The sequence below is a fragment of the Rhipicephalus microplus genome, chromosome 2 (genome assembly GCF_043290135.1).
Source record: "Rhipicephalus microplus isolate Deutch F79 chromosome 2, USDA_Rmic, whole genome shotgun sequence".
Classification (NCBI taxonomy): domain Eukaryota; kingdom Metazoa; phylum Arthropoda; class Arachnida; order Ixodida; family Ixodidae; genus Rhipicephalus; species Rhipicephalus microplus.
In genome coordinates this window covers 91680912-91704229 of record NC_134701.1, presented here as the reverse complement: position 1 = coordinate 91704229, position 23318 = coordinate 91680912, and the positions used below count along the sequence as shown (strand labels likewise).

General features: G+C 43.1%; 1 protein-coding gene across 4 annotated transcripts in view; it reads right to left on the bottom strand.

The window, feature by feature from the left end:
• LOC119170801 (transient receptor potential cation channel subfamily M member-like 2) overlaps window positions 1-23318 on the bottom strand; it is a 257355-nt gene that overhangs the window by 27189 nt on the left and 206848 nt on the right. For all 4 annotated transcript variants that reach the window (XM_075886642.1, XM_075886641.1, XM_075886640.1 and 1 more), the window contains exons 18-22: window positions 22791-22899; window positions 20275-20464; window positions 10077-10219; window positions 5925-6064; window positions 1666-1778 (exon numbers count right to left, since the gene is read on the bottom strand). In XM_075886642.1, the coding sequence (XP_075742757.1) occupies window positions 1666-1778; window positions 5925-6064; window positions 10077-10219; window positions 20275-20464; window positions 22791-22899 (695 nt within the window). The remainder of the gene's footprint in view (window positions 1-1665; window positions 1779-5924; window positions 6065-10076; window positions 10220-20274; window positions 20465-22790; window positions 22900-23318) is intronic.

Genomic DNA, 23318 nt, shown 5'->3' with positions numbered 1-23318 from the left:
ATAATGAGATAATGGATATAACAAAATAATTGTGGTTCCCCTGCAACTTCGTTATAATGAGGTTTCAGTGTAATAATGCTGTGCAACCATGTGCCACACCTTTAGTTTTTTCAGAAAGGACTTAATGAGTTCTGTACTGCTGCTTTAAGTAGTGAGCCACTTACACCTTCAGAACATTCTGCGAAGTCATGCAGAAAGTCCCCGAGGATTGCATCACAAGTCACAAGGAAACGAGTATGTTCATAATCGTACCTAGTGCGCCATAAAATATTGATGAAGTACTTAAGCTGATGAGAGACTGACATAAGCCCACATACCCCAATTTAATGGCACTCGAATGATGGTGCAACATTTCTTGCCATTGCATACAGGATTAAAGGGATTACATAAGGAGCATTTTTACAAGGAAACTCGCTGTCCTGATAAGAACCAGTTCGAGCCGGTAGCATGATGCACATTTCACACAGACACCATGGGGTCTTGACCATTACTGTCCGAATGACGTCATTGTTCAGAAGTTCTTTGAGATTGAGAAAACCTTATGCGTGCATTCATTTTGATGTGCTCATCAAAGCTGTAACATCCGAGGAAACGAACCGTTTTGTGTTCCTCACCACACAAGTAGTATCATGACGGAGCAACATGTAGAGAAACCATGGTCACACTAATCATGCGGTCCTGTGCAGCAACTATGGTGTACTCACTAGCAGCCTATTAATACGGCAAATTCGACAGTCAGGCATGGCATATATACTTAGAGTGCCGTTCAGTTTATACGTTTTCTGTAGCATGCACAAAGTATCATTAAGCATCATTTATGCACGGTAATGAAGCTTAAACAAAGCTCTCACACCACAATAAATAATGAGGTAGTGAGCTTTTCGGACTTTCCAAGGTTTGGGCTAGCATTTTGCCCTGATGTTCCTGTCAGTGCAGTCCATGACCTCATCCGGCGAAAGCGATAGCGGCCGTACGCGCGCACGTCCTATCTGTTTCTATGTCAACAAATGAGTTGACCGTCCTTAGGGTGCCATCTTGAATTTCCCAGTGCACCACCTACAGTTCATGGGCATTGTGAATAGATGCTTCAAAAATGCTTAAGTAATGTCTGGATAGAAGTCAGTCTGCAATGCAACACATTGAAAACAATAAGTGCACCAAGACAAAGACAATGAAAGTGAATACATAGAATACACAAGCATTTCATGTGTTTATTTTCGTTGGTGCATTTACCGCATTCAAAAGTACACTGGTACTTTTGAAATTGAATTTATTGGCAAGCTAAACATATTTCCTTTTCTAAGCAGCTATAAATTATGCAAATGATGCTTACAGTCCTTAAACTTAAATTATGGGTCAATATAATCACACTATTTTTCTTCCAAGTGTGATTACCTGCAGAAACACAACAGTGCTACCGTCACATCTAAATTTAATCCCCATTGGCAGTCCACATTAGTGTAGTAACGGGTGCATACATATGTCTACTTGTAACCTACCTGGTCCTACACTGCGCAGGCTCACCATCCTATAGCCTTAATTATGCTGCCATCGCCCTCATATCGTGCAGCCGGAGGTATGCCATTTGTGCACCCTTTATCAAGTTATCCACTTTCCTCAATCAAGCCGGCCTTAGTGCACAAAGACAACCAGGTAAAGACCCACCTGCCATGCGACATACTTGTCCGGCACAGGATAGCGAAGGACACGTGTGCTTGGGTATGGGCTCTTGCGTGACAGCACATGCACAGCGCCTGGCAGAAGACCACCTGGCTCACCTGTGAGATGGAAAGCATGTGCAGCCTTTTCACATCATTTGGAGATACTGTCGAGCACACGCGCAGTGCACATGAATCACCCTAGCAAAAATGCCAATGGAGAAATCTATTGCTCTTATAGAGAAATCTTGTTTCTATGAGAGCTGTATTGTAACTTTATAAGTCGTATTAGAATTCTATTGTCACCAATAAGAACGAATTGACCACATCTATTTGTCACAGGTAAGACCAATAAAGTGCATATAGGTTGTAATTATATGCCACTTGTAAAACCAATAGACACGTATTGGCACCATTAGGGTTCAATATGAGACACCTACTTGTCTCCTACCGAACCAATGGATATGCATTAGTAGTACCAACAGGCAACAGCTAACAGCTATTGGTGCATATTGGTACCAATAGGCTGCAATAGGTTAGACGTATTTGTTGTATATATAACCAATAAATAGCAGCTATTTATCATTTATAAAACCAGCAGGTGTGCATTGCCACCAGAATCAAATTACTGTGGGGCTTTATGCCCGGTACAAAAGGACCATCCATATGTATTTCAGTGAGTAGTGAATTCATTCAAAGGGGAGTTTTTGATTTGTTCAATACATGAGCAAAGTGACGTCACCTCTTATTTTTATATATGAGTCTTCTAAAATATCACACCCATAATTTGTGTTACGACGTCAGCCGCATTGCACTAGCAAACGTGGGTTATGTCTTTTCTAAATATTGACGAATTTCATCTAGGGACCCAAGAATGTTGCCCTTAGTAACCGAGCATCTCCTGTAACCATGTCTCTTGCACGGAGTGTTATTGACATGGTGATCGTCAGAATACCATCAAAACATTTTAAAATGTCTCTTATACTTCACTTTTGTGAAAATCTCTTGTAAAGAGGTTTCAGTATAGGTCGGTATTGTCTAATTATGCACACAGATAGATAGCACATTTGGGTCACATACTAAAAAAGGGGCGGGGGATATATCTATGTTTGAATCAATGCGTGTCTATTTGTTCCACTGTCAAACAACTAGTTGAGGTAATTCATCACTTTGCTTTAGCGATGAACAATCATTCTCTAATCGACGCCTTTTTTCTGGATTTCACCAAGGCATTCGATAAACTGTCGGACCCCCAACTACTTCTTAAAGTCTAGCACATATTAAAGAATAGTACAATTTGTAAATGGATAGAGTCTTACTTAACTTCTAGAGAACAGTGTGTCTCGTTTAGTCAAGCTACTTCAACCATGCTTCCGGTTTCTTCGGGAGTACTCCAGGGATCGGTGTTAGCACCATTATTATTTTTACTCCACATCAATGATATTGCAGACGATTGTAGCGTAAAAATTAGGTTGTACGCGGATGACTGTGTAATTTACTCCGTTATTAACTTATAAACTGCAATTGAACAAGGAACTTCATCAGCTTTTTTAATGGTTCAATACATGGCAAATGTCAGTAAATCTTAAGAAAAGTGCTGTCATGTCTATCACAAATAAAACACATATACACTCACGTGACTATGCAATTGACAGTACTACTCTATCTCGCGTCGAGTGCTACAAGTACTTTGGTCTTCACATTAGCAGCGACTTGCGCTGGAATGATCACATAACAGAGATCACTAGCAAATCAATGCCCAAACTGCACTACCTAAAATGCTTTCTTCGTCCATCTGAAGCACACTTCAGAGAGGAATAAAATTGCACGCTTACGTTTTATGTTTAAAATAGTTAAAGGTACGATAATCTCAACGGCAGTATATCCAATTCCGTGAATTTTCCAACAGGTTACGATACCAGACTGTGACATTGTTATTCAATCGCTCCATATCAAGCAGCTATTAATGTTTTTAAGCATTTGTTTTTTTCACGAACGATCATTGAGTGAAACGCCCTAGATGCACCGACTGTCGAAACCAGCAGTATAGAATTGTTCAACTCTTTACTTGCTAGTTGATTATGTGAAGTTCCATTCTTGTGCATTGCATGCCTATCACCTTATATTTCAACTTGAATGAATTGTCTGTATTTGTTTTTGTTCTTTTTTGCTTCTTTTCGTCAATATAAATTGTGCTCCTGTTTTGCTTCACAAATTGTGTTAGTTTGTTGCTTTATATTATCTTCATTTTTCAACTACTGTGTTCTTTAAAATGTTCTATGCATCATTATTGATTGTAACCCCACTCTGCAACGACTCCACCCGGAGTTAGCAGTATTGTCAAATAAAATAAGTACAGTAGTGCCCAATACAGTTCATCAAATTCAAGGCACCGTAGAGAAAGCAGCTGAATGAAATTAATTTTGGGAACCTTATCATTATCACATCATTTCTGGTACCCAAGATGACTATTATTATTGCTATATGTAGCTAATTATTCTAATTATTAGCAACCACTGGTCCAAGCTGCATGTTCACAGCAATAAAAAGCGTGGAGTTGAAGCAACTCCTCTCACACATTTTCTGCCAATGCATGGTCATACGGCTTATTATTCTCTCACTCTTCCTTAGTTACAGCTAAATCAGATACAGTGAAGCCAGTAAATCAGCAGTTTGCTCCGTTATATTGCAACTTTGACAAAATCCAAACTCAACTTTTCAGGGAAACTACAGTTGCTCCTTTAAAAAATTCATTCATATTGAAGAATTAACTTGCAATTAAACCATATAACCACTAATGTCAACACAAATTTCATTTTATTAGTACCCCTACATTTTCTTTGTGGTAGCAGTGAAACTTTGCAATATACAAATCACAGACAATCACACTTTGTTATCTTGAGGTTAAATACACATAGCATTCAAAAGACATAAAGTCAAGAACGCTTAAATGCTTTATGTTGTGTAGGGGCAGGAGCGCGACATAACCCGCGGCAAGCCAACGAACAGGTCGAGCAACGGGAGGGCGCATAGAGTGACGATACATGAACAAAGCTTTAGCGAGACTGACTGGAGACCGCTTGCCACGTTTATTGTGGATGGTTCTATCAAGGGTGTTTGGCCACCCAAGCGTGGGTCACATGATCGGCATGGCCATGCCGGGTTGGTTGCAGAAAACAGGCACAACAGAGGCCTAGCTCCACCCAGCGACATGTACAGGAAGCCTTGCCGCACAGTAGGGCTTGGATGACACCAGAGCTCACACGACACAACACTATTATACCGATTATTATGTTGTCTTGAAGTTCGTTATATCAAGATTTAACTATAGTTTGTAATTGCCAAAACATATGATTGGTAAAAGTATTTAAGTGTGAAAATAAGAACAAGGAAGTCAAATAGAATTGCATGAGATGAGCCTTTTCAAGCATCAACTATCAGTGTCTCTAAAAATCAAACTGGTCATATTCACCACTTGCTCTGCATTTTCCTTTTTGATTCAAAGTTTTTTTTTTATTGTGATAGAAACTGTATGGACACTCCACAGGTTCTTTCCGTCGCCATCCTTATGGTCGTTAGCATCCGTGTAAAGTTCAAATTGACAACATTCCTTCGAGATCGTATGTTCTACCTGGAGGCGAATGCGAGCGAGCGAGGGCAATGAATGCGGCAGAAACAGAAAGTGAACGAGTCTGTCCATCTCCGTTGCTCAGAGGGCGCATGTAATAACATTTCCCTGTGTGTTAGACCTGCCTCTGAAACACCTTACTCGTCTTGAATGAGCACTGAGGGATGCAGGGGGTTGGGGGAAAGGTTGCTCGAGCAGCACCTGTGAGCATCGATTCTAAGGGCGTGGGTGCAATCGCTGGCATGTGCACTATCTTGGCAGGCATTAGCATGGATGGCTCATATACCCTTCTACATGCTGCACTGATGCAAGGAGGCTGTGCGAAAACAGCATCTGTCTCTCAAAAAAGCAGAATTCTTAGCGTTTCGTAGAGTTATGCGATATCGGATCTGAAAGAGTAAGCTGTCAGCCTTACTTTGTATAACATTACAATTTGTGGCAATCAGATTCATTGCTTTGCCCTTGAAATGAAACTGTTATTCTTTTTTTGCTGCGTGCCCTGGGACCTTCCTCTGTAAAAATAAACCCAATTCATCGTGCATTCAACAACAAATTAGTAAACATAAAGGGCATCACGGAAGTTTGAGTTCTGGGGGAATTTTTTTTATTTAACATGATAATGCAATTATGGAGCTCACCGGGTCTGTCCGTCGCATTCTTGAGCGTCTGAAGGTAAGAAAACGATTTGCCGACCGTCCTTTGCAGTTCTTGAATCTGGCCCTTGAGAAGGCTGAGAGTATGTCGCTGGTGGTCCATGTCTTCAAGGAAGTACGACAAGCTGTTCACAGAAAGTGGACAAGCAGAGGAATGAGAACATTTTTATAGCATGTCATAACATGTCTGTATACTAGGCTTGTGCGAATATCCAATTACATCGATTATTCGAATGAATAATGCTATATTCAAATTCACTTAAAATCAAATTTAGATTATTGAAAATTTCGAATTATTTGAAACGAATGAATATATGCATACTAATACAGATGTATATGCTGGTCATTAAGAGTAACTAACTGGATTGCAAGACAAGGCAAATGCGTGAAAGGAACACAGAAAATTAGGTGGGCTGATGAGATTAAAAAGTTCACAGGTTCACAGAAATTCACAGAAAGCACAAAACCAGGTTAATTGGTAGATCATGAAAAAGGCCTTTGTGGTGCAGTGGGCGTAGTCAGGCTGATGATGATGATAAAATCACATGTGACACTTCGTAAAAATTGTTTCACTGTAGTAAGGCGGTGCTACGCCATGAAAGCACCTATCCAGGTGTATATTAATTGGCATGTAACCCCTTTTGTAAAAGTAGTTTCACTTCAGTAAAGTTGTGCTAAACCATGCAAACAATGTCCAGAAGAAATTCGCAATGCCACAAAGCCCAACCTCAAGGTTAAATGAGGATATTACCCTCCTATCAACTGATTTTATTGCAAAAGCAACTATATAAACACTCTCGGCTGAATTTCGCTGCCGGCATCCTCGTCGATGTAATGCCCCGTATATGTATACGTATCCATATATATGAAAACACAAGAAAGAAAAAAAATCTAGAAAAAGAACTCCCGCGCGTGAAATCGAACGTGGGACCTTCGCCTCGTGAATGCGAGGCGTTAACCACTGAGCAACCCAAGGGTACCTCCTTCAAGGTTCAAACGACAAGCTATCTATATCTACCACTTACCGCTGCTGGTGGGCATCTCGGAGGAAAGCTATCATGTTTTCAGCATTATCAGCAAGATGGCACAATGCCCGCGTGGCGGCTCTCATCTCTCAGACATACTTTGGCCCGCGAAGAGGATGTGGTTGGACGTTCTCTCACGCGCCCTTATCTCCCGATGGGAAGGAATATATGTTTTGGCTGGCGTTCGGCTTGCACTAGAATGATTATGAATGATTCTGTTGTAGTTACGGAGTGCACAAGGGTTACTGCAATACTTGCACAGCTTCCGTTTGTGAAAAGGATGCGCTTTTCAGACACAGCAAAGTAACAACTCAGATGCTTATTCGCGTGAATCTGTACCTTTGAGTACGTTTCGTGTGTCATTTGTGTGTGAGAAATGTGGGGCACATTTCGATCTGCTCGCCATTCTGTACGTGACCTTCCAATTTGTTACTATCGCGTTCATTGCTTCGCCTTTGCGGCAAAGCTGTGACTTTTTTAAGTTTAAAAGCTTGCTATACCGACTCCAAGAATAGTGCACTTTGAAAAGTTACATATTTTACAGGTTACCACTTGCAGTCTACTGAAAGTCAAATCCTGCTACTATTGAAAGTTGTTTCCGCTTTCTTTGATGCAAAAAATAGCATTTTCACAAGCCTTGTTTCAATTTTTTTTAAATATTGTGCAGGTTAGCTGGGTCAAGACAGATAGGTTCATTTTTTTTTTACAGTGTGCAATATATATATACTATTTGAATTCGATTCGACGAACAAAATTACAATTCGCTTTGAACCTAAAATTCAGTATTCCCACAAGCCTATGCATACACAACATGAAACATGGGCAACACTTGGAGCAATAGCGGTGACATTTAATGCAGTGTACAAGTGGTGTGCCGTCTTTTACAGCACATAATGCTTTTATAGAAACTCATCCACAACTGATCCCATTTCTAACTATGCATTTCAGAGGCTACGTAAAAGAATATAAATTTTATGCCAAATGTTACACAAAGCTGTATGAGATATAGTAACGTTTTCTACGCTACACATAGGCGTATTAGCCGGGTGGGAGGGCCAAAGGGGGTGCAAGCACCCCCCTTTCGACAGTGGTCACTGTCGGCTGCATGCCGCGGAAAACAACAACAAAGGCAACATTTTCCTTCACCACTGTAATCACTCAATTAATATAGTGTTACGAGAAAAAGAAAATATTATGAGGGAAAGGTACAACGTAGTGATAATTTTCCATTCTTTTAGCAGTGAATATTTTCTTTAAAGGCTCTTTGCGACGCTTTCCACCCTCTACTGTAGCACTGTAGAGCAGGCTAGCGCTGAACGGGGATCCTATATATTACATCACTTATTCGTGTTTTTATTCTGCTGTGACTGGTCGATGCAGTTATAGATGGGAACGAACAAACTTTTTATGGACCAGTCAAAAAATTTTCTGCTTCAGGAAAATATTTTTCTTTCATCAAAAAGTATTACCATCACCGCTGCTCTGTCGAAGCTGCTGCGAGCGCAAGATTGCGACTAAGGTTTATAAATATTTTAGTTTCGCCGTACTGGAAGCGCCAAGAAAATTTCCGCTTTAATCTCCGATAAATCTGATCAGCCTTGTTTATGGCAACTTGGAGCAATTCAGGCAGGTTGCAAAGCGGGGACGAATAAAAAAGTGCACTCGAGCTCAGTGGAAAGCTAAAATAAGTAGATATAAATGCTCAAAATACCCTTAGTTCCTCAAGTAGTGCTTCACATTTGAAAACTGAGATCTTTGTGAGCTGTTTTTAGTCATTAAAAATTTCATTCTACGATAAAATATTTACAGTTGAAGAGGCTGCCATCAACATAATTATACTCCTGTAGAAAATTGTGAGATTATGCATAAAAAGCGTCACGTGCAATATTATTACATGCATCATGCATAACAAACATATACGTGTTGTGCCAGTGCATCCTGCTTTAAAATGACTGTCCTTTTTTTTCCCTTTTTTTTTACGCTATTGAACAAGTACGTGTGTATGAAAACCCAGATAAAAGTGCGAGCATGTCGGAGAAGTTGTCTCTCTGAATATATATATAAGGGAAAGAAGTGTATACCTAAGGACTCGTTTTTCCGTGTTTTGACACAATAATAATGAGATCTAACAGACAGTAATGCCAAGGAATGTACAGGGGAAGTTATTAGAACCAATGGAATGTAATTAAGAAGAAAGAAAAGTGGGTGAAAAAATACATATATATATGTATAAAAATATATATATATATACACCGGCTGGCGAGTGCGTTAGGTTAGTCCCCCCTCTCGCGAAAGAGCTGGTACGCCAATGACGCTACAAAACCTATCATGCACACTTCTTTTAAAATAAGCGAATTACAACAACACAAGAAATCATAAGTGGGTATCTGCTGTCTCATACGAGCATGTTTTTAGATCTGCATCCACATTTCTTAGCAAGAAAGTCATTAACACAAAATAAAGGTTCAAAAAATATCATCTTCGATTTCGAGGATTCATTGTAACCTTCACCAATTGGAAGTATTTATTGTAACCTTCACCAATCAGAGTAAAAGGTAAAAGACTATCATATTTGAAAATCCATTAGGTGCCTTAAATAAAACTGCACATCCAATTGTCATTGTGGCCAATTCGGAAAACATGTTTGTTGTGTGTTTGTGTGATACGATGCGATTTCCTTTCTTTTGCGGCAGTGCTAAGAAATACACCTGCAGGTATGACCTAATAAAGATAATCGAGCAGTTGTATCCCCAGCCTGCACATTACCTCCCCAATAGATCAGACACCGTGTCATCGCCTGTATTGAATGTATAGCGATACTGATGCTTTGCCGACTGCACCATCATTTCAGCTGCTAAAACTTGCATGCTTTCAGAGAAACAAAATGCAGCAGCGTTCCTTTGAGAGCCTTTGTGAAGTTTTTCATAAAGGGTAAAAAACACAAGAGGATACATTTGCAGACACCTAGTCAAAGCGATCTCGGAGAGGTCGCATTTGTCCTAGCTCAGGCTTGTTGGTGACATTGTTTGCGCATAGATGCAGGACAACTTTGGCAAAGATACTGTCTAATTAAGAAATCACTGTAAAGACAGTGTGTTAAGAATGCAGAGACCTTTCAAGCTGCTTCTTCTTCTTCTCCTCGAATTCTCGCTCCTCACTCTTCCTCTGGCTGTACTGAGATGCCAGGTGTTTCCAGTAGTTGTAGTCCTTCTCGGAGAGCCGCAGTTGTGACTTCGCCAGCTCTGGGTGGCCATCCTGGAAACAATCATGGAAAGTTATGAAGCAAATTAAACAGGCATGGCATGCACAAGCTATCTACGTGGCAGTGAAAATTAGCTGCAGGTATATACAAGGTCGTGTACAGCGCTATATAGTACTTCGTTGTTTTTCTGCTACAAGCTGCAACTTCACAAGCACAAGAGGCACATAACACACAATTAGAGTGCACAATGCAAACTTGTAATTGCTTTTAAGAGCGGAGCTCTTTAAGAGACCCTGCAACACTTTTTCAGCGTGATCAAAAAACACTTCCGATCGGTAGTCAAAGCTCCTGAGAAAATGCAAGCAACACATTATAGCGCAGGGCGTAGCCTGAAGTTTACAATTAGTTTTCAAAGACCGGTAAAAATCGCTCTTCTTTCTACAATTCAAGTCACATGCCCAAATTCACGACCACTGACTCATATGTGCATCGTGAGCTGCATACTAAGTGATACAGCTGCGAAAGGCCGCCTCGTCGCCGTTTGCGTGCATGCGATCACATTGAAAGTAAGCTGCGCGTCCAAAGCAAAAAAAAATCGATCGAGACGCGAGTGTGACACGGCTTCTCTCCTCATGCCATCCTTCCCTGCTTAGCTTCAAGGGTGCTTATCAGGGGTCAAGAGAAAAGAGAGAGCAATTACGGCAGGCGACAAATCTCTGCAACTCCGCTTTTACTTGACAAATTCAAAAAACTTTTGCAGCAATCAATACGTAAAGCAATAAACTCAATGAAGCCATCCGATGGTCACTCAGAAAAGTGCTGCAAGGCTCTTTCGAACTTTCGAAGCACCGGGTAGTGCAAACTGGAATTGTCATCACATCAACATGAGCCAGCACGCGCTCGCTTCATCCTCTTCAACTTCGTTTCGTTCCCACAACACGTGGGCCATTTAGGAAAAAAAGTGTAAGCACACCAATTCGTATAGTTTAGGAAAAAAGTGTAAGTTTAAGGGCTACTTTTCTTTGTTAGCCTCAATATTATTAAGAACTTACAGACAATGGTGTTCTATCGGGGCCGAGGAAAGACACGGACGCCGGGACCAGCCAGGAACGAATGCCGCTTTATTTAAGGAAGGCTCTGCTTTTAAAGCGCTTTATCGTGACGACGGTCTTACGTCATGGCTCATTTGATAACCGATATCACACTCTTCCCTTCTTAGTGAAACAACAGTCATTTATTTAAACTTGCTTTTTTCGTGAAGTCTTTTGCAGCGTACCACTCAGGAGGCTTTCACACGCGGGTGCCTCGTCGCCGTAATGCTGACGATGACTCGTTGCCTGTAGGAATAGGCTGCTCAACTGCTGGGGAGCTAGATCCGGTCTTGTTAAGCCCTACATTCCCTCTTTCTGTACTTGATGACGCGTCTAGAGGTGGTTCTGGTGGTAGGACCTGGGGAGTCTGGTCGTCGCTGGAATATCTTAACTCTGATGAGGTTGCCTGAGTTAGATCTTGCCTTCTTGGCCAAGGTTCGCTTGACACGTTGCCTTTCGAAAAGACCTCTCGAGAAGACGAATACTGCAAAAGGCTTCTTGGCACTTTTGATTCTCCTGGGCAGATTCCTCCATCATTCCGCGAACCAGTAGCGGATGCCGCATTACTAGGGACTTCGGTCCATACGCTAGTTTTCTTCTGTTGCAAGTGATCCACGTAAGTGAAATGTAGTCGCCTTTGAACCCTAATGATGTACGTGACTGGGCTGACAACTTGCTCAACAGTACCTTCTTGCCATGATACCGGCTCACCACGTGTGGTCTTTACGTACACTCTGTCTCCCATGGAGAAAAATTCAGCTGGTACTCTCTGGCGATTATGTCGCTCCGTGTCTTGTTTCAGGTGTTCCGCCATGCCTCGTACAAAGCTTTGTTTAAGAAGAGACAATGTAATTTGGGGCAGGCGCTTAAGGCAAACTTCAGCAGGTGTCCAGGAAGTCATCGAGTGTGGGGTGTTTCTATAAGAAAAAAGAAATTTTTTGAGACGTTCTTGTGCTGTATTCTTCACTTCAGCATGTTGATCGCTCAGAACCTGCTTCAAGAGAGCTTCCTTGGTCGTTCTTAACAGCCTTTCTGCTGCTCCATTAGAAGAGGCATGATAAGGAGGGGTCCTAGTATGCTTGATACCCCTGTGCCTCAAGAACTCTTCGAAGTCATCCGAAGTGAACTGTGAACCATTGTCGGTTACAATTTCTTCAAGGTAGCCGTATGCAGCGAATAACGTATCTAGTTTTTCCAAGGTTCTCCTGGTTGTAGTCGATGGCATGACGAACACTTCAACCCACTTAGAGTACACGTCTACAAGAACGAGTAGATTTACACCGTCTTTGACAGCGTAGTCGGCGTGAATCCTCTCCCAGACTTTTGTTGGATACCGCCAGGGTTGTAGAGGACCTGTCGACTTTGCTGGACGAGTGCTTTGGCAGACTTGACAATTCCGGACGGTTCCTTCTACGTCTTTGTTGAGTGAAGGCCCCCACACGTACGACTGTGCAAGCATCTTCATACGACTCAATCCTGGGTGTCCCTCATGCAGCATTGAGAGTACGTGAACTTGTAAAGTTTCTGGCAGGATCACCCAATTGCTCCGAGTCAAGCACCCCTGCTCTGCAGACAGGTGATCTCTGTGTATGAAAAATGGCCGCAGTTCGTCAGGGTAATGCTGTGGCCATCCTGAAAGAACGTAGCTTAAAACACGTGTTAGAACAGTGTCTCGTTTTGTTTCTCGAGCACTGTCTTTCGCTGTCAGTGGGGTTGCGTCGAAAACAGCTAAACACTCCGGCTCGTCGTTCCCAAAACTTGTAGACAGTGGCAGCCGTCATAGCGTGTCAGCGGCTTTCATTTTTTTGCCGTTCCGGAACTTGAGATCGTACTGATGCGCTGTAAACGCCAGTGCCCATCTCTGCATTGGTGCAGCTGCTAATGATGGCAGTGGCTTATCACGCCCAAGAAGCGGCTGATGATCGGTGTATAGGCTGAACTTGCGGCCATACAAGTAGCGATAGAATTGTCGCAACCCAAATATGAGTGTGACGGCTTCTTTTTCCTCTTGAGCATAGTTGCGTTCACTGCTGGTTAATGTGCGCGAAGCGAATGCGATCGGTCGTTCGGTTCCATCAGGCATATCGTGAAAACTCACTGCTCCCAAGCCGAAACGGAAGAATCGCAACTAAGTCTGGTTGGTTTTGTGACGTCGTAGAAGGCTAATACTCCACTGCTCAGAATCATTTCCTTAGTTTCTTTGAATGCCTTCTTGCACTGTTGCGTCCATTCCCACTTGCGGTCTTTTTGAAGAAGCTCATAAAGTGGTGCTACCACAGTTGCCAAATTCCGCAAGAATTTGTCATAGAAATTTAGAAGACCCAAGTAGGCCCTCAGTTCCGTGATGTTACTGGGCTCTGGCGCATCTCGCACTGCTTTTATCTTTTCAGTGGTGGGATAGATGCCCTCCTCCGAGACCTTGTGCCCGAGGTAAACCACAGAATCGCGAAAAAATTTGCATTTTTCTTCTTTCAGCGTTATGTTGTGGTCGCTGAGTGCTTTCAGGACTTTTGTGGCAGTTGTGTAGCAGTCTTCTGCACTGTGGCCAGTGATGATGACGTCGTCTATATAGCATTCTACGTTAGGAATTTCTTCTAGGACTTTCTCCATCATGGCCTGAAATAAGGCCAGTGCGCTTGCAATTCCAAATGGAAGTCTTTGGAATTCGTATAAGCCTTGATGTGTGTTTATCGTGAGCAGTGGCTTGGACTCTTCACTGAGAGGCACTTGCTGGTACGCCGAGAATAAGTCCAGCACGCAAAATAATTTGCCCCAGCTAGCATCGAATATAAATCCTCAGGAAGCGGTAGTGGATAGCAATCAGCGTTGAGTACTCGATTGATTGTTACTTTGTAGTCTCCACAAATTCTGATTCCGCCTCCGTGCTTTGGAACTGGTACGATGGGAGTCGCCCACTTGCTCGTAGTAACTTTATTTAAGATGCCTTGACGCTCTAGTTTCCGAAGTTCTTCGCTGACTGCCTCTTTAGTAGCCAAAGGCATAGACCTGGCTTTGCAGAACACAAGCGTAGCATTTGGGTCTATGGCTATTTTGGCTTTGAAGTTGCGAACTATTCCCGGTGTCGTACGGAAGACGTCTGGAAATTTTTCCTGCAGAGAACTGACATCCGCGCTTTGTGTGACAGCACTGACGGTATTCCAGTCAAGTTGCAACTTTTCAAGCCAATCTCGCCCTAGAAGCCTAGGCATAGCCTTGCCTTGGTCCTCTACTATATGTAGCGGAAGCTCTGTTCTGCAGCCGTTATGCTCGACGATTATGGTCGCCTGTCCTCTCAGCTTTACAGGCTGTATAAGTTTTCAACACTGTCTTTGTTGGTTTGCATGCAGTGTGTGAAAACCATTGCTTGAACGTACTTTCAGGCATCAATGTGACAGCTGCGCCCGTATCGAAAAGCATAGAAATAGGCTTCCCTTCAATCAGCAAAGACACTTTGTAGCCTCGTTTCCCATCTCTAGCACACATCACGACTTGATATGTCTGGGAATCGTCCGATTCCTCGTCTGTTGCTTCAGCGTAGTTCACCGAGCGGTTTTTTTTTTTTTCTCGACACAACGCTTGCAGATGCCCTGTTTTAGCACACGTGCGGCACTTCGCAATGCAATACCAGTACTTGTCTGTATCGTGCCCTTTCCCACAGCAATAACAAGTGGTCTTCGTTTGACCCCTTTCGTTCTTATGTGCCAACGGCCTGGTTTTTGCTTGTGTTTTCCTACTGACCGCATTAATATTGGTCGAGCATTCTGCTTTAGAATGTAGCTCCATGGTTCGCTTGGCAGCAAGTTTTTCTTCAAGTGCAATTTTGCACGCTTTTTCAAAGGTTAAGTTTTCAGTTGCGAACAATATCCTTTGAGTCTCTTGGTCGCGCAGTCCTGCCAGTCGATCCCTTAACGCATTGAACTTGCAATTACGCGCCAGATGTTTCAATTCTGTCATGAAGACTTTGACGCATTCTCCTTCCTTCTGCATGCGTTTGTTGAACTTGCAACGCTCGGCAATTACAGAATACTCAGGACTGTAGTGTTGTTCTAGAACCTCCTGTATTTCTGCGAAGGTTTTGTCAGTAGGTCTGTCAGGGACTAAAACTTTCTGGAGCTCCCCGTACACTGTGCTTCCTACTACGTTCAAGAACAGTCTCAGCTTCTTTGTCTCCGGAACCTCATTAAGTGCCACAAAGTTCTCAAACCTCTCGAAATACGACTTGATGTCGTCGCTGCTCGGGTTAAACTCTGGCATGCTTCAGAAATGTGGCGAAGCTAGTGGAATCGCCATTTTGAAACGCTTGCCTTCTGTGCTTGGGCCAGTCGTCCGTTCCGCTTCAACCGCTGTGCCGGTGCTTGCGTCAGGATCGTACTATCATCCCATCCTCATCACCAGTTGTTCTATCATGGCCGAGGAAAGACACGGACGCCGGGACCAGCCAGGAACGAATGCCGCTTTATTGAAAGAATGCTCTGCTTTTAAAGCGCTTTATCGTGACCACGGTCTTACGTCATGGCTCGTTTGATAACCGATATCACAAATGGTGCTAAGAGAAGTATAGGGAATGTTATCAGAAGTAAATTTAATGAAAATGCCTAGAAAGAAAAGTGGATGAGAATATGACTTGCCGCTGGCAGGATCCGGTCAACTGCCAGCTTGTAGTAAGCTCATGTGCTACGTGACGCCAACCGGCCAAAAAAGAGTGTTCCTTACTCACCGCAATGGGAACAGGCGGCGCTAACTGACACTTTCATGTTTAAATGCACATATTATATCGTATAAAGTGTATGGAGGGATGACCTCCAACGTAGCTCAGTGGTAGAGCATGAGACACTTTATTCGAGGGTCGCAGGTTCATATGCTGCCGGTGGCAAATTATCTTTTCATTATACTTCTTTTGACATCACTGTTGGTTCTTAATAGTTTGTCTAGTGTGGAATATAAGTATGATGGCGAGTCTGCTACGTGACTAAAAATGACGTAATGTCACATAATAACTACTTACAAGACTAAAATCATGTAACAATACATAACTAGCTATGGGACAAAAAAATCACATAACACCATGTAAAAAACAGACCTGTGACATGAATTTGTAACATCACGCAACTAGTCATATCAGTAAAAATCCTGTAACATCAAATAATGTCTAGTAACATGATGAAGTCACTTAACACTCATACTCAAACTCATATTTATTTATTTCCAACATGTTTTTTTTTTTTTTTTTTCAACAAGCTCGGGGTCCTTCGGGCAAAAAGCGGTTAAAAAACCCACTTGAGAATGCCTGAGGGCCCACATACATGGCAGCAGTTTGGGAATACAAGCTTTTATATTTATAGCCGGAGAAAAGAACAAAAAATTAAGAGTACTATACAAATGGAGCAGTGGTACAAACAGACATAGAGCAAACTGAATAACTAAATATTCACTCATGAACAATACTCATCAACACGATATAAATTGTAATACTATGATACAAAGTGCAAATACGCCAGCAGAATGATTTCATTCTGGTGACATCATGTAACACCACTCATTTGACTAAAGATTCCATAATGCCACGTAATATTGATGTGACTAAAATCAAGTAACATCACATAAGTAGTCAAACAACTAAATATTATGCATAATTACAATACGGGCTAGTCCTGGGACAAGAAACATAATCAACTGAAATTCATGAGACATATTCCCGTCATAAACCCCAAACCTAGTTATGCGACTAAAATGGCATAGCCTCATGTAACAGCTAGTCAAGTGGCACATTTCCAGCAAGACCACATAACAGCAAGTTACGTAGCTAAAATGACATGACATCACGTAGCCTTATAGACATGTGACTGAAATTAGGTAACATGTTGTAACTAGTCAAGTGACATAATCCTGCCAAAACCACATGGCATGGGCACAGTGTGGGGAACCAGCACCAAAAACAAAAAAGAATAACCGTATTTATGACGACTAGCAACAACTTGGCATCTTCAGCACAAGCTTGGCAATACTTACCAAACTTAGATAGTCAAACAATAGACCCACTATTGAATCCACCTTGTGCCACTAGTGCAAGCTGGACACTTTATTTCTCTCTCTTTTATTTGCTGCAGTGTACATGACCTGCACTGTTCTTTTCCCATGCATGTTAATTTGTCCCTTCTGAAATAAATTCATTTTATGCCTATGTTGTTTTTCTTTTATCCTAATACAATCGAGCCTGCTTATAACGAACTTGAGCGTGACGCGGCGTCCGTTCGCTGTATCCCAAAGTTCGTAGTAAATGAAACACAGCTTTAAAAAAAAGTTGCGAGTGAAAACAGAAACTTTTTTTGCCCCAAAAAGTCCGTGATACACGTGTTTCGAAGAGCAGAAACGATAACGGCGGTCTCGAGTTCATTCAAAACGGCGGGCTGTTCATTCGCCGAGGCCCGTGGCATAAGCTGCATGAGGCACTGGCTTCAAAGCTTGGTCGTTCTGGCAATCCGATTCCTCCAAATCGCTCTCGCCACATACTTCATTCACAACGCCCCAATCCGTGCACTGTTCCGCAGTGTCGGCATCATCATTGGCCGTAATTAAATCATCGCCACAGATGTCCCACCCGCTCTCCCAGGTCGGAGTCGATGACGCGCTGCCACAAATCGCCACCGCAGTGGTCCTGTTCGGAAGCTTCAGGTTTGGCATCGGGCCCGACGATCAACGAAGTTTCGCGCACATGTAGCCGTCACCGCCGCCCACAAAATAGTCACCATCTCCACAGCTTAATACCGGGACGCCCGAAGCGGCAAGTTGGCTGCCAGGTGGTCAACAGCTATGAGCAAGCGCTCCGCAACGCGGCACCTAACATACAGATTACGCTCAAGCCAAGCAATCACACTTTCGGCGCTTTGTTGAGAGGCACGAAAAAGCATGCTAGTCCTCCCGTCGACCATCATGACCACACACGCACACCAAGAGGGAGCAAGACGCGCAAAAGCGTGGAACAGCTCTGGGCGCGTTTACAGTCGGAAAACGAAACTAATTCGAGCCAGCGTGGCAGGCGTCGCGGAGCGGTGGAGACGGGCGAAGGGGTTGTGATCAAAAGAGGTGAGCAGACTTACGAGAGGAGGGCAAGGAGTTGCGATAAAGCACGGAGGAATGAAATATTCCTTCCTCCGTGCGATAAAGAGAGGGAAGGATGCGACGGTAGGGCGACCTTGAAAACCAAAACACACGGGAAGGAGGCAGGTTGGGTAGCTTGCTTGAAAGGTCCGCGAAACTCTCACGTAAAAAACTTGGAAAGAGTGCCAGCACGCGAAGTCAAAGCATGGCCGCCTCATTCGGTATGCGCGGCGGCGTTCGAGAAATTGGCGGCCGTGATCAAAAAATCGTTTTGTTGCGCCGGTGAGTTCGCGTGGTCTTACGAACTTCGATATTTCGCGATTCGTTCCGTGCAAATTAACAGCCGTTTTCACGCTTCCACACACGCGCAGAAGGCATGCTGAGTCGAGTGCGAAGTGAGCGAAAACAAGTCCTAAACACGAAACGAATTGCAATTTATCAGAGTCGGTGGGGTAGCGTACGCGCGTGCACAAGACGCAGACTATCCGATACAGTCGGTGGCCAACGATGTTGGCAAATGGTGTGGTCACTTTAGGCCGGTGACGCCAACGACAGTACCAGCGATCGAAAACCGGGTACGTGGCCAACCGGTCTTCAAAAGATCGGTGGTGGTGTGAAAACACGGGCCTCGTCTGGCGATGCGGGGTGCTCAGAGTAGCGGGGGGACAAAGGACGGAGGGGTGCATGACAAAAAGTGGTCGGGGAGAGCAGCTAGAGGGGCGCGGAGGCAGAATCGGCGTTTAACAATAAGAATGTATGGGCACCTTGCCGATGCTTGATCGGTGGTCGAAATTGGTTTCCCGAAAACTAGGCAGACTGCTGACTCCGTTCGCTGTAACCGATCAGCGGCGCTCGGAGACGTTCGTTGTAAGTGCGATTTTGTGCCATTGAACCAATGTATATTTTGACAGTCACGCGGATATTGTTCGTGTTAAGCGAAAGCTCGTTTTAAGTGGGGCCGTTATATGTGGGCTCGACTGTAAAAATGTACGTAGCGTACTCGTGAATTGAAACGTGATGCCAAATCTTTTATCTAGTTAATGACAGGTATGTACTAGTGCTTGAGATAATGTCGCTGCAAGACAGGCCTCCAAAAGCATACATCGGCATAAAAACATGAAGAACACAACTCACTCGCAAAATATGATTTGCGCTTAAGCCTAAGACTTGCCTAAATTTCCCTCAACTGGACTCTTTCAAATCTAGACTCATGGCTTGATCTGAGTCCAAGTGAGTCTGAGTAAGTTGACTCATGAGTGGGTTTGTCAACCTATGGCTATAAAGGTGACGACACGGCTGTGATGAAAGTGTTTAAGTCAAAATTACATTCCTATGAAACTAACTGAATGCAATAGAAAACAAAGGTATCTGCATTACTTAGTCCCAATTTGTCCAATTTCAATCGATAACCACTGTATGTTACATTAATTAAAGTGGTTGTTAGTGTGTGCTCCAGCAGTGGTTTTCTGCGTTCTTACCATGCATGTAAGGTACACAAGAACTTAAAATTATTATTAAACTTGCGGGAATAAATTAAATAAATAAAATGTGACGTTCCTTTGTGCGATTCATAAGTAATCGCCCTGTAAACAAGAGGGAGCACCAGGGTCATTATTTTTGTGCGATCACTTTTGACAGCTCTTTACTTTTCGAATGCTTTCACAAGAACCTGTGCCAAACTCATTTGGCATTTATGGCCTGCATTAATCTAACACTGTCCCAACAATGGCAACAAACATTCCAATAACAATGTCGGCACGTTCCGATAACAATGTAGCTCCTAAATGCTAACACATTCAGCGCTACTCTTGCAAAATCTCACAGGAGTGAAAGTGGAGCAATCGCTCTGGAATACTAAACCAGGAGAGATTTTCTGGCAAGTTGTGCAAAGCTTTGCACAATTGAAGTGGCACACTCACCAGCTGATGCGTTGTGCGGCAGAAGTGGCAGGTGAGCAGACGCCAGAGAAATTGCAGAAAAGCAATGATGTAGCTGAACACATTCAATGGGGGTGGCAGGCAAAGCCGGTTCATGAAGTCCACGACCAGCTTGTACCGCTGGAACTTCCAGATATCGTCGGATGCTGACTCAATCTTCTGCGCCGTGTGGCTGCGCGAATTCAGCAACGAACAGAGTTAAATGCTTTCTTCCTCGTTTAGAGCATGTTTCCTTGTTTTTATGGTTTTACGATTTATGGTTCACCAATAAGAGTGAGGTTCCACAATTTTCTTTAATTGCAATCTCAATATAACAGTAAGCAATCATATGAGAGGCATAACCACGCACAGATGCAAACACCAAGTTAGGCCTGATAGAATATCGAGCTCTGTGAATATTCAAACGGTTATTACAGTACAATCGAATGATCCCAGACATAACAATATACCAGTTATAATGACCATATTTCAGTGCACTTACAATTTTCCTGTGCTATCATTGAGTCCACATACAGCAAGCATTTTTAATGCCTCCTACAAACAGTTCCAATAAGGTCGCAAATAAAAATATGGTGCATATGAAGCGAAAAATGTTAAAACAGGCATTCTACAGTATGTGGTAGGTGCGTGCTTACGTGTGCCCTGCCGCAGTTAGCTTGCAACGAACATATCACAGACCGCGGCGAGCACCGCACGCGGATTTCAGACGTTGCGAGCGAGGTCGCTCACTTTCTAGATGTTTCTTCCCCGGCAGAACGAAAGTGAGGAAAAAAAACAAAAAGAAATAGGAGGCAGCATGAACACTTATGGTCACCTTTCGCACGGCACATCTCTGACACCGTTCTCAGCATCTACGACCACCAACGCTATTAAACAACCATGCCTTCTAAAGCAAGAAGCCATAAACACGAGAAGCAATAACTTTAGTCGCATAAAATTTCACTGAGAAGCTTAACTCTCCGACACCACAATATGCCACAAAAGTTTTTCCACCTTTCTGTTGCGGCAGAGACTGTTTGATCAATATTAATGACTTTCACACGGTTGCCGCAGTGCCTTGACTGATATGCATCAGAAATGAGCAATGACGAGGTGGCCGGTGGCGATGAACGTGTCATTTTGACTGATTGCCAGCAACCTTATCCCAATCATCTACAGATAGCTGCTCGGCAAAGTGACAGCGATACAAGCACATCATGATGCCGTTCGCAAGCTCGCGACCGTCGCATCATGTGAGGCTGCTTGCACGCGTTGCTCGCAAAATTGTTTGTTATGTTAAACCAACAGGCTACTGCTGTACCCGAGCATGATCCCGAGTGAAGTATGCCCGAAGAAAACAAACGCATGCATACATTGTACTGCAAGCAAACTGACATGCGACGGCGAGAGCCGAGTAAGCGACGTGCTGCACGCAACCAGCCAGTGATGATTAGTTCGACGTGATGGTACGTGCTTTAGTGGAATGGCGTAAGTTCATTGCGAAGGTGATTGAATTCACTTGTGAGCAGACAGGCGTCATTTAGCTCACATAAAAGCCCAACTTGTCAGCGAAGGAGTTGTTCACACTTTTCAATAAAGATACACAGGAAAAAAAACGGTTTGGCCACTAAGTGGACGTTTTTATGGGCTGGTTAATATGCAACTAACTACATATAACAACCTTTTATCACGGCACATTCGAGTTGGTTACAGATGAGTTCGACTGGGCTTGAATTTGCTTTGGCACGAAATCAGAATTTTCCTAATGTCGAAGTATGCAAAATTTACGAATGATGCATTTTAACACGTGTAACCGGCATGAAGAGGCAGTTTCACTGCAGCCACTGGCCACCGTGCCGTGAAGTCATCATTTCAGAAGAACAGACAGCCACGAACAGACAGCCACTATTGCAAATGTTTTGAAAGTGTGTCCTACAGCAGCATCATAGAAAGTGTACGGTGTGCCACCAATTTTCTTGGTCAAGTCTACCACAACAGTGAAATTCAAACCACGCAACATGAATCAACACTAACAATGCAGAATTAGGATGAAATCAACTTGACTTCAGCTTAACTTCGAGCTACAGTGACCATGCACGGAACATAACTAGTCCAACTTAAGATAGATCCTGGCTTCAATTCCTCAGGTTAAAGCACTTGTTCAAATTTCTCAGCGAAACAGGTTTCGATGCTCGTCTTTAGAGCATGTGCTAATGTAGCTAATGTAGAGACTCTCAAGCGTGTCCTGCTTCATGCAGGACAGAATGTGCAGTGATCTATTATGTCTTACGATAGTCACCTGTCATCATATAATATTCTCTTTCTTTTTCTTCCCCTTTTCCTCTCATTCCTGTGAGGAGCAGCAGGCTAGAAACCCACTTTCCAGGCCAAACTTTCCTCGTACTTGTCAATAAACATTTTAATCTTCAATCACACTACTACATGCACAAAGAAGTGTATGAACATAAACACTGAAACACACGCTCATTATTCAAGAGTTGCCAGTGAAATCATCTCACCTGAAGAGAGCATAGAGAAGTGTCAGCAAGACCAGCTTTAGAAGGACAAGAAACTGTATGACGAAGAAGTACGGCCACAACCCCGGGTTGGTGCACGTGTAATCGGTGTCTGCAATGAGTTTGTACTTCTGTCAGACAATGCTCAAGCAGCAACGCAAAATATTCCTTCCATATGCCTCTCATTCTTTGCCATATCACTTGCCGCATTATTTCCTCACAGCTTTTGGCTTGCACAATGAGTAATGCATCATGGGAAAGCCAAACTCTGACAACAGTGACTTGATAGCCTTACCTTAACTCAGTGATGGTGAATTTTGATTAAATCAGCCTCAATACATTCACATTACTATGTACACATTAAAACCATTTTTTTTCTGGGTAACACCCATCTCACCAAAGAAAGTTATCAGTGTGGATTTCCTCCTTAAATTTACTATTAAGAGCTGATAACTGCATGTAACTTTTTTTTTCTTGCACTCCTATGTATGCGCAATTGTGTCGCCCTCACTACAAAGAAGAAAAACATAC